The sequence below is a fragment of the Alosa pseudoharengus genome, unplaced genomic scaffold (assembly GCF_046254945.1).
Source record: "Alosa pseudoharengus isolate Yale_2024_CS ecotype anadromous, Long Island Sound unplaced genomic scaffold, YU_APseudo_1.1 YU_APseudo_1.1_scf_33, whole genome shotgun sequence".
NCBI classification, from domain to species: Eukaryota; Metazoa; Chordata; class Actinopteri; order Clupeiformes; family Clupeidae; genus Alosa; species Alosa pseudoharengus.
In genome coordinates, this window is record NW_027468734.1 from 384,417 (window position 1) to 396,026 (window position 11,610).

The 11,610-nt window shown below is 41.7% G+C and overlaps 2 protein-coding genes across 2 annotated transcripts; one reads left to right on the top strand and one right to left on the bottom strand.

Annotated features, from left to right (window-relative positions):
* Positions 1 to 6,967, bottom strand: trappc1 (trafficking protein particle complex subunit 1). Its single transcript, XM_076264661.1, has 5 exons — positions 6,897 to 6,967; positions 6,441 to 6,539; positions 1,035 to 1,105; positions 475 to 613; positions 1 to 349 (listed from the first exon to the last, which is right to left on the bottom strand). Exons 2-5 carry the CDS (start codon positions 6,537 to 6,539, stop codon positions 221 to 223), a joined length of 438 nt encoding a protein of 145 aa, XP_076120776.1. The 5' UTR covers positions 6,897 to 6,967; the 3' UTR covers positions 1 to 220.
* A 243-nt stretch (positions 6,968 to 7,210) lies between these two features.
* Positions 7,211 to 9,723, top strand: psmb6 (proteasome 20S subunit beta 6). Its single transcript, XM_076264660.1, has 6 exons — positions 7,211 to 7,321; positions 7,866 to 7,933; positions 8,100 to 8,231; positions 8,323 to 8,452; positions 8,607 to 8,751; positions 9,486 to 9,723. Exons 1-6 carry the CDS (start codon positions 7,229 to 7,231, stop codon positions 9,611 to 9,613), a joined length of 696 nt encoding a protein of 231 aa, XP_076120775.1. The 5' UTR covers positions 7,211 to 7,228; the 3' UTR covers positions 9,614 to 9,723.
* The last annotated feature ends 1,887 nt before the right edge of the window (positions 9,724 to 11,610 follow it).

Sequence of the window (11,610 nt, forward strand, 5' to 3'; positions counted from 1 at the left end):
CATAGATTATAATTTTAATATTTAACCACTTCATCATAGCACCATACATATTGCCATTGTGATATTTGTATGCAATCTACTTTGATGTTCTGTTGTAGTTAGTCTGTAGGGCCTGGCGTAACCTTTACATTTGTAGCTGTGCTGGGATCAGTGTGTGATGTGGGCCAGAAAGAAGTGCACAGCAGGATGCCCAACTGTTTAAGATAATCTTGGGCCAGGCCTAGGCGGCACGGGCACTGAAGAAGGGAAGGGCGCGGACAAAGGAGTCAAGTCGGCTGTTGAAGAGCTCGCTCTGCAGAGTGTCTCCCAACACACACAGTGGGTTCTTGATTATGTACTCGACATATAGCTGCTCACACACATTCAGAAAGATGGGAGCAGTAATCAAATACAAGTTCATACAATTTATGTGCACTGATTAAAAATCATAACATGAAATGAACATGAAAAGTTGATTCTTAAACAAACACACACCGTGCTGTATATCTGGTGCAGGATGTCTCTGCAGTTGGGCACACCGAGGTCTGTGTTCATGATGATCTTGATGCCAGTGGGTGTCTCATAGTAGTGCAGCTTATAGCGACTTGTCTGGAAGGACACAAAGCCATCCTTCCTGAACAAACCTGTCAAGGACATAAACTCATTGTGGTTTCCCCCACACACACACACACACGCACACACACACACGGACACACACACACACAATCACTCTCAGAAACACAGGCATAAAGCATTGGGCTAGACATGGACTGTATACACTATAATCAAGAACAACTGCCAGGTCAAGGACTGTACACCCAGAAGAATTCATGTATATAAATTATACAGCAATTCTAAAGACCTAGGCCTAATCAAGGTCAAGCACACTTATTCCATAGATGGAATCACGTAAGATACCACACCTTTAGGCAGGATATTACTGTTACATGGGGTGCATTCTCTGTGACAGGTTTCTCTGCCCCTCAGATCCCCCCTCTCTCCCTCACCAACACACACACACACACACACACACACAGAATGTGTTACAAGGATACATGTCCAATGGAGACATCTTACTGACAAAAGATCGAATGGAAAACAGCATCCCATACATCAGCTTAAACTCCTGCGAAATAGAGATGAAAGAATGGACATTGCGGAAGAGGGGCAGGAGAGGGAGTAACACAGAGGTTTTTTTTTTAATTTATCTTATAATAAGGTTCTACATAAAATGTTAACACAACACATAAAAAGTTAATACAGCACAACTACATCTTATCAGCAAACAAATACATGTATGCATTTAGATAAATAAACTGGATACAACTGGCTGTGGGAATATACCTCTGAAGTTCGCCTACAAAAAGGAACCAAAGCTGCCATCTTTGCCCAGATCATCATCTTTATGTAACTTTATGTAATGCATCTTTTGGTGCATTTTGACATTGTAAACATTCTCTAAAAAGAGTGAAAAGCAGTTTGCAGTAAAGCTACTATTTATTGGCTAAATGTTGGTCCCTCCTCTGTCTCTTGGTGCCCTACACACAGTGCGTGATCACTGTGCTTTCAACATCAGGCAACTTTTTAAACTGAAACTTTCCGCCTACAAGCTCCTCACGATTCCTCTCCATCTTCAGCTAACTCCATAGACAGTACAGCAGGGCATCTGCTACACTGTGACTGAATATTTGATTTATGAGCTCCACCTTCATCACCTGCATTCACCACTCTATGTGTCCTAGCTATTTTCCCATTGTCTGGATGACTCAGTCCTCTTTTATGGAGTTTACCCAGTTCCACTATGTACTGCCATCTTATTTGCCCACCTGCTGTCTGTAGCACTTTACAGTAGTTCTCAGCCAAAGTGTACCCAAGCAATTTTAGCAAGGTGGGAACATACAAAATGACATTCACCAGTTGTCCAAATCATAGAACCAACTGCATGACCGTAACCTGTCTCACTGAGCCTGTGAAGACAATACCTGATTCTTTATTGATTGCATTATTATTACGAATAATAATAAAAAGCTTCTACCTAATATGACTATTTTTAACTGTAAAAGAAAAACACGTTTTGTCCCGCTGTATTCTCCATAAAGAGTAAAGTAAATTATGTACTTATTTCCGGAATTGACGTCACTTCCTGGACTCGTCTGAGGCTGGTCTGAGGTCTCTAAATGACTTAACCCCTACTGAGATTTTGCTAACAGAGTTGCCCAGTTAGAGGCTCGTCATCACTTTTGTTGTCACGTTGTATAAGTATGTATATATATAAGTATATATACTCTTTTGATCCCGTGAGGGAAATTTGGTCTCTGCATTTATCCCAATCCATGAATTAGTGAAACACACACGGCGCAGTGAGCTGCCTGCAACAACAGCGGCGCTCGGGGAGCAATGAGGGGGGTTAGGTGCCTTGCTCAAGGGCACTTCAGCCGTGCCTACTGGTCGGGGTTCGAACCGGCAACCTCCGGTTACAAGTCCGAAGCGCTAACCAGTAGGCAACGGCTGCAGTTTGTTTGTAGTCCATGTGGCCTTTCATGTCCAACAGTTTTAATGTGTGAATTTGCCGTTTTTGTCACTTGAAAGCTGCATATCTTTCACAAGCATCTTACACTATATTTTAAGCAAATACAGTTTTAATTTAGGATTAGTGAGCGTATGTTTTAACCTTTGTTGTGGCATCCGTGTTTGTCACACATTCCGACGGCAAAGCACATGAACACTCGCTGTGGGAAAAACAAAGTACCATAAAACTTCAAATAATAGCCGAGTCCCAAATTGAAGCCTGTCTCTTTTAAACGCCTGGCGTGGCTACATGTTTGGGTTAAAGGCCGGGCTCCAATAGAGGCCTGGTCTGTTTTTTAGTTTCGGGTTGTATTTAATCGTCTAAAACCCGTCTAAAAGATCATCTGTTTAAAGCCCAATTCACACCAAAGATTTGCAATGACACGAAACCGTTGCAGAAAGGAGTTGCAGCGGTGTGAATTAGATGTTGCACGTCGTTGCAGGCCATCGCAAAGCATTCACCATGTCTTGTCACAGTTGCAAGGTTTTAGAATGTTGCATCAAGTTGCTGGTTAATAGAATGTTGCAGCTCATCTCGTCGCGAACCTTTGGTGTGATTTGGGCATAAGCATGGTGCAGTCTGCGCACGGTATGATTAGATGGCATTAAAAGACTGCGTTGGGGAAAAGCTAGAGTTCCAAATTGTATAACTTTTTTCAATTTGAACTATGCCCATATGTCCGACTTCCGTCATCGTTCAATTCATCCCTTGTGTTTAAAATTTGTGGATAGGCCGATGGTAGCCTAAGCTTGTTTTTATGCTGGCAACAAAACAAAAGGGTTCGCGAACATTAGCCTATTCTTTATTCTAAATGCGTACTGCCATGGCAATAACGAGAAAGAAGTCAGAAAAGGAATTTACCATAGGTTAATGATGTAAAGTCAAGTGCGCTTCTATGGGTCTGCTGTGTACGTGCTCAGTTTTTATTGATGAGTCGGAGTGGCAAGTGCTGCGTAGTTACAGTGGAATGTGGCTGCCCAGGGCATTATAAAACTTCTCACTCTTCTTAGACCTACTCATACACGGCGCTGAAATTGCATATTAAGCTGTCTAAATTCTAATCTGGGGGAGAAATCATCGGACATCCATGATTTTGTTATTAAGTATCCCTGGTCAAAAATATGTTCCCACGCGCCTGGAAGTAGGCTATGATTTGAAATGTAGACTGTTGTCAAATATTCCAAATAAAATACGGGAGAAACGATATCGTTCATGCTCTCTCATGCTGTTTCATTCATGCCGAAAAGAAGGGAGAATGAAACATTATGCACGTTTCACTTTTGCATAAATAATTCCTGAACGGTTTTGGTCAGGGCTGATAATGCAACTGTATTTGACAAAGGACCGATATAGGCTATTTGCTAGTGACAAAATATGAGCTTTCAGTGTGATACGATCTCTTTGTAAATCATGTTTGATTAAAACGTGTTTTATCTGTTCTAGCTATCCCCGCTATTTGGATCTTACTGTATCTCACGTAATTGTCATCAATTGGGGGCAGCCGTGGCCTAGAGATGCGCGGATGGGCTATTATTTCAACCGTAACCGCATAGCAAAACTTATCATCCATCCGCCATCCATCCGCACCAACGTTTTTTGACCAATTTTCAAATCCGCACCCGCCCGCCATCCGCTGGTTGTTTTAATGTATATGTTTGATGCGGTGCTGCTGCGTGAGGCTAGAAAGCTCTTGCCTGTTCTAGAAAGACTGATCCAATGCAGCAAATATATTAAAAGGCTAAAGTCCTACATTGGCTATGTTGTAGCCTATCCCCAGAATATCAGCAGCAAACTCAGTCTCTGTCTCGCAAAAGTCTCCAAATAAAACGCAGCCTGTAGCCTACAATTGTATCATTGTAATAAAAAACGCAATTTAGCACATCATTTCAACAATGCTGCTATTTAGCCTACTAATTAATGCCTATTGTACTTTATTTTTTGCAAAAAGAAAGAAATCCTTAATAAAATAACAAGTCATTCACATTATAGGCTACTTTACGCACTGTAACCAACCGCACAGCAGTGCAACGTGCATGTTTACATTTTTAGTAACAACTTGTTGCTTGCCTTACACATGTAAGTTTTCCGACTATTTTTCTTACCTTCTTTTTTCCGCTGTGGATGTTACTGAGCTTGTAGAAGTTTTAGCTCTTATACGTTCTGAACATCTCGCACTGCCATTGCCCGATGTCAGTTCTGAGTCATATCACACCATAATCTGTCTCCCTTTTAAATGCCTATTCCCTGAATGGTAGGCTAAAATGACTATGTGTTTTATATATAATATCGAAACAAAATAACCCAGTCAGTCTCATTTACAAGATGTTTAGGCCTCCTCCAATACTGGCAGCTGGGCTCATAGGTTGCAGATTTGCTTAGTGGCCTACCAAGGCTCTGCAACGAGACGCGACATGGGAGATGAATCATCGGTCAACTTGCACTGTAGCCTATTCTACTTTCTTATTGCACACTGGAGAGAAAACCATGCTGGTAGGCTACGATAGGCTACTTAATTTAAACTTTGTTACCTTTAGTGTGTGTGTGTGTGTGTGTGTGTGTGTGTGTGTGTGTGTGTGCGTGCGTGCGTGAGGGGTTGCTCGGTGAAACATCGAATTCCGCAACACCGTCTCTGATAGATAAACAAAGCAGCATGCATAGAAGCAACTAGGCCAAACTGCCTGATGAAAAGTTGACTATTTCAAAGTGTGCTCGTTTTTTTCGGATGCAGGTAACACAATTTAACAATGTATAGGCTATTTTTTTTTCCATTTGATTGGTTCAACCGCCACCCGCCCGAATTTAATTAAAATATTATATTTCTTCACGTCATCCGCCCGATCCGCGGTTTAACCGCGGAGTCCGCGGCTGAAACCGCGAACCGCGCATCTCTACCGTGGCCTACTGGTTAGCACTTCGGACTTGTAACCGGAGGGTTGCCGGTTCGAACCGCGACCAGTAGGCACGGCTGAAGTGCCCTTGAGCAAGGCACCTAACCCCTCACTGCATCTCGAGCGCCGCTGTTGATGCAGGCAGCTCACTGCGCCGGGATTAGTGTGTGCTTCACCTCACTGTGTGTACACTGTGTGCTGTGTGTGTTTCACTAATTCACGGATTTGTATAAATGCAGAGACCAAATTTCCCTCACGGGATCAAAAGAGTATATATACTTATAATTATACTTATCAGATAGCCTAGTCATATAGGTAGACATTCAGTGTTTTTGAAATAATTAATTTGATAATATGTTCCATCTTTGCAGAGGAAAAGTTTTGTGTAAAGGGAATTAAAGGCCTGTCTCATATAGACGTCTGTCTCTAATACTAGCCGGTGCAGCTTGGCGATTTGGGAAAATAAAAGCCCGGGCTAGGCTATTATTTAGAGTTTCAGGTAATCACGGTCCTTGTCATTCCCAGGTGCCAAGAATGCACCAAGAGGCCCTGAGGCGGTGGCGCTGCGAACCACTCAGGTGATTCAGAGAAGCAGTTTTAGCTTCGGACGTCATGTCACGTGATTTTTCCATTCCAAAGCAACCTTCGGAGCAGTGGTTCAAGTGGTTAATTAATGGTTTAAGCACATATCGAAGCTTCAGTGTCAGACTGCCATCACTAGACACTTGCCTAAAAGGACTTTGTTTTTCCTTACGAACCAGGAAGCGTTAAAATGCTAACGCTAAAAACTACATAGCCTATAATGGCACGTAGCTATACACAGAACAGACATATGAACCAACAAATTAGGAGGATTATGTATGACATGCTATACTGATAATTTTTCAGCACTACAGCAGCAGCACCTCACATCCTCCGTCCTCACATCCTCCAGGATTCTTGTTTGGTATCGGATTAACAGATCAGAGCTAAGGGAACCATTACCAGACAATAGATGGTCTCACCTCATCCTTGGAGATGCCCGCCTGCTTTTTCCTGTTCCATTCGTTGTAATGGAGACATGTGCCATTCCGGTCGAAGATGTACAGGTTGTGAACGGTCATCTGCAGAGGTGTAAGTTAGGCTAACGTTACCAGACAATGACGGCTATCGTGTTCAACCAGTGAAGAAATTCAAATATACCAATACACAGATATAGAAAACGCATAGTGCAAATAATAAGCAATTTGGCTGGGTTTATGCATGGTGGTCAGCTGGTAAGTAATATAGGAAGCTAATCCTGATGTTCTTACGCCCGGTGACAAGTCTGTAACGTTAACCTGACAGCGCTGAAAACCTGATGAACATGTAGCCTATACATTCATGCCATGTCGTCCCAAGGGTTGTTTTTATTAACAAGCTATCACTTTAAATAATATTAACAACACTTTAATACACAAGACATAAACAACAGTGTTTACCTCCGGTTTTCCTGAATCCTTTGGAAGGCCCTTCAGAGAACAACAATGTTTATGCCTGCTTACATCGTGAGTAAAGAGGAAAATATTTGTACATAACTTAACAGTTTATCAATTATTTAAAGGTTTAATTTAGAGAGTTTACTTGTGGGCAATATTGGATCTGTTAGAATTTCACTTCCAAATTAATTTTAGTTTGGCAGCACCGAGGGAAGCGCCTTTGCCTATGTTATTTGCGTACAGGATGTTGCGTAACTTGCGCAGCGTAGTTTGTGGCGTAAGCAGAGCCCGTTTTACTGTCTATGGTCTGGCGTAAGTTAAGTGTGTGTACCAAGATGGCGGCTACAGCAGCAATGGGTTTCCCACAGCATCTTTCTTCTTTCAATGATTTAGTTCCAGAATGGACTTCCCGTGAAGTTAGCACTGGGGTAAGGAAATTGAACAATTTTCACCTTGGAAAGGCTTTTCATTTATTTTAATTTCAGTGTGAAAATTAGAATTTACTCTCAACCCTATGCTGAATGAGACAGCAAAAGTGGACTAATGTTAGCTGTTAGCAAACGTTAGCCAGCTAGCCATTGACGATAATGTTAGTTGTAGAAGCCTGTAAGTTAGCTTGATTGTTAGCATAGCAAACTAACGTTAATGCAAACTAACGTTATTGCACATTTAGTCAGAGCACCACGAGATATACAAAACAGCTAAGTATATGCTGTCATTAATGTTAAATTCTCAACATTCATGATGACCGCACTTACCGTTGCGTTTGGCCATGGGCATCCATTAATCGTGACTGTTCTATTCTAATCAGTTAACGTTAGATGGCGAGGATATCTTAGGTGTTCTACGTTGGTTTTTAAGTTGGCTCCTTACCCAGCTCAACATTAGCTCAACATATGAGTTAGTTGACAAGCTGATAAGGTGTTTTACTTCTAAAGAATGCTTTAATGTTATCCTTCCCTTGACTTGCAGACCACTATTATGGCAGTTGAATTTGACGGCGGGGTTGTAATGGGGGCCGACTCTAGGACTACCACTGGGTAAGTCGTCATAGTGTTGTTCATCTATTTAGCATGTCGAATGCATGTTTGATTATATTCGTGTTTTATAACAAAGGTTCAGGCGTTGACTTATGGTTTTGCAGATTTGGGGTGGTATTTTTCTTTTGAGTCACTGCTTTATGACTATGACAATCTGTTTTCATAGGGCATACATCGCAAACAGGGTAACAGACAAGCTAACCCCCATTCATGATCAAATCTTCTGCTGCCGATCTGGTTCCGCTGCGGATACTCAGGCCATTGCTGACGCAGTAACCTATCAGTTGGGATTCCACAGGTATGGTCAAATACACTGTTGTTGATACATGGTACATCTCTTAAAGCAGAAGCCGACTGTCAGTGATCTATATCTCATATCTTGTTTTCAGTATTGAGCTGGATGAGCCCCCGCTGGTCCAGACAGCTGCCAATCTCTTTAAAGACATGTGCTATAGGTACAGGGAAGAATTGATGGCTGGGATTATTGTGGCCGGTTGGGACAAGCGGAGGGGTGGACAGGTTTGTTGCCTTAAGGGGGAGAGTTTCTTATATTATTATTATTATTTTTATTTTGTATGTATTTCAAATAATAATAATAATAATAATAATAATAATAATAATAGCTGCTCATGGTTAATGCCTGAATGCGTCCTCAATTTGTGTCTATTTGCAGGTGTATACTGTCCCTGTTGGAGGGATGCTGACCAGGCAACCAGTGTCAGTGGGAGGATCTGGCAGCTCTTATATCTATGGATATGTAGACTCCAACTACAGAACTGGCATGAGCAAGGAGGAATGTTTACGTTTCGCAGCAGGAGGTGAGAGAGAAGAAGACAGGAATAGAGGGATAAAGGTTGGCAGAGAATTTATGATTCTCTGTAGTCTTGATATGAATGAAGATATCTGTTTGATCTCAAGTGAAGAGTGAGAGATCTGGATTTAAAGGTATATACTATGCAGTTTCAGGTATTTTTGGTGACTGTAGAGCTCCCCATAGAGTCGCGGTATATATTTATATTTTACTCTGCCGTTGTAAATAACCTACTTCTCGTGGCTTGTTCCCCCTGTACACAATAAAATACTTTTGTTGTGGAGGCGAAGGATTAACAACAGGCAAAAACTATCTCCAAAAAGCTATATACTGACAAGGTGATGTTTCACGATTCTCACAAGATGTCTTCGGGTCGATTATTGAAGTTGCATGGCTGGTTCTCTCTTTAGTGACTCGCTAGGGTTATTCTGTATGGCTATGCTAGGTGAACGATTCCCCTATTACAAGTTTGTTTACCATCAAATTGGCTTCATAAATGTTATATTAAGGTGAATCTTGCATAGTGTACCTTTAGAGTGCAAGCTTGCTGCTCTGCAAGCTTTTGCACAATGTGACTACTACAGTGGTGACTACTATTTTGCACTGAACCCAGCGGCCAGCACAGCGAAAGTCGCCTAGTGTCTGAAAGGAACATAATCCTGTCAGGTGTCTTGTTAGCTTGCTATATTTTCATGATGTCTCTTTTAATGCAAAATCCCTGCCATCTTTGTTCCACTGCAGCACTGTCATTGGCCATGGAGAGAGATGGGTCCAGCGGGGGGGTGGTGCGATTGGCTGTCATCTCCGAACAGGGAGTGGAGAGGCAGGTTATCCTGGGCAACCAACTGCCCAAGTTCTCCACTCTGTAATGCACACATGAACATCCATATGCATGCTTATGTGTACAGTTACAAGTTACATTTGTTATGTCAATGCTTGATTTTTTTGAAAATAAAAGTTGATTTCCAAACCATTGAAACTGTAATTGTTCGAGCATTTTCATACTTAGTGTGGCAAAAACTGACGGTATAATAGCAAGTCCTTTGCTGTGTCATATGCAAAGGTTTTTTGGTTGTGGATAAACATCTAAGCATTAATTTTTTAACAGGCAGCTCAAAAGAAAGATTACAGCACAATTATGGGTGCTATAGTAGGATTTATTAAAGCAAGTTCTTTTGTTCATACAGTGTTGAAAAATTAGCATCTTATTACTTAAGTCAGAATCTTACAAAATTCAAGAAATACTAAATCAGAAAATCAAAACAAAGCAAACCAATATAGAGAGACCGAGGGAGATATGGATGAAGCAGATCTAACATTGTGGAAGCAAATTGAATCCATGCATTTCCATGGAATTATTTTTGGTATCTTATCCCTTATCATACCTGTTCATTCGTACTCGTCGCTCGACTTACCGTGACTAAATGCAAGATGGCGGCGAACGGTAAACTTCCTGAAGGTACTGTCTCTATAAATCATCTTGTAAATAAACTACCAGTGCTTTTTCAAAGTTCTCAATGTCTCGTTTTAAATGTCGGGTCCCTCGGAAGTCTACCAATGAGCTACTTTGAGCTGCGTAAATTGTGTAAAACTGATTTATTTGCATGGCTAGGCCGATGCCCGAGGCACCCCCATCGAAAACCTGTTGGTAGCATCGGCTCACTAGCGCCAGATTTCTGAGTGCAGGGGACAAGCCGAGATGAGCTATGAGACCAAAGTTCACATAGGTATCATGTTTCAACACACTTTAGGTCAATATCACACCAAACTTCTCCTTTAAATGGCCCTCTCTGTAACTAGTCATTTCTTTGCCGATGTCTCACTTTTGCGATTTCTCTACGGAGCTCGCCCTACAGCTTTGGGGTGCATATTTCACAAGCGTTTCCTTGGTCTTTTCGTTGGATCTGCTAAAAATCTACAAAATTAGGTCATCACTACTTGTTCATAGCTAGCCGGCATTCTCGGTTCTCACAAGACTTCTTGATTCAGTCTGCTGGGAGGACGCTAGTGCAGATCTTGCCAAGCTGGTTTTCCGCTAGGAGACGGTAGGGGGAGCAGAGAAAGTAAAAAATGTTGCATAGGGGGCCTTTAACAAAGGCTGCGTTTACACTGCCTATATCCGATCGTTTGGACTGCCTGTTCCCTGATGGCCGCAAATTAGATAAAATCTCCCAGAATCTAGAGCGAGCAAGAGCACGCACGTGAGACCGAAACTTCAAATCGCGGGTGCATCTGAGTGTAGTATAGTCTATACTCAGTCTATACTGATATTGCACTATCTTCCCCACCCTTTCAACTGTATATTGCATCTTGCTTGTGTCTGTTCAGGGGTCCACGACCATGGCACCCTTGACAGGGACAACAAGGAAGCGATCATCCTCAGTTGCACCTCTCTTCTACTGTCTGTACAGTGGAGTTTTTTTTATTGTATATTACTTTTTCTGCTGTACAGTAAGTATGTACACAACGGAGAGGGAGAGAGAGAGGTGGTGCGTGTGTACCTGTTCAAGACAGAAAGCATCCCGATTGGCCTGTTTAGAAAAATAACGGGTTTTTTGAGAATTGTTAAGCAGTTTGCTTTTCCGATGATTGAAGCAATTACATTACATGTCTCATAAGAGTAAAAAATAATGATAGTCTTGCATGTTGCACTCGTTCCTTGGCAGACGCTCAAGCCCTTTTTTGTTATTACAGCTCAAACAGAACATATCTAGCTAGCATCATGTCATTACATGCTTCTATTTCCAAAGGAATGAAAGCTGCTTATACCAACTTAATATCAGGCTTATCATTGTTAATATTGTGCTATACATGTGACACAAACAATGTTAAGAGTTTGGACCATAGGCTATATTTGAATGGAGCT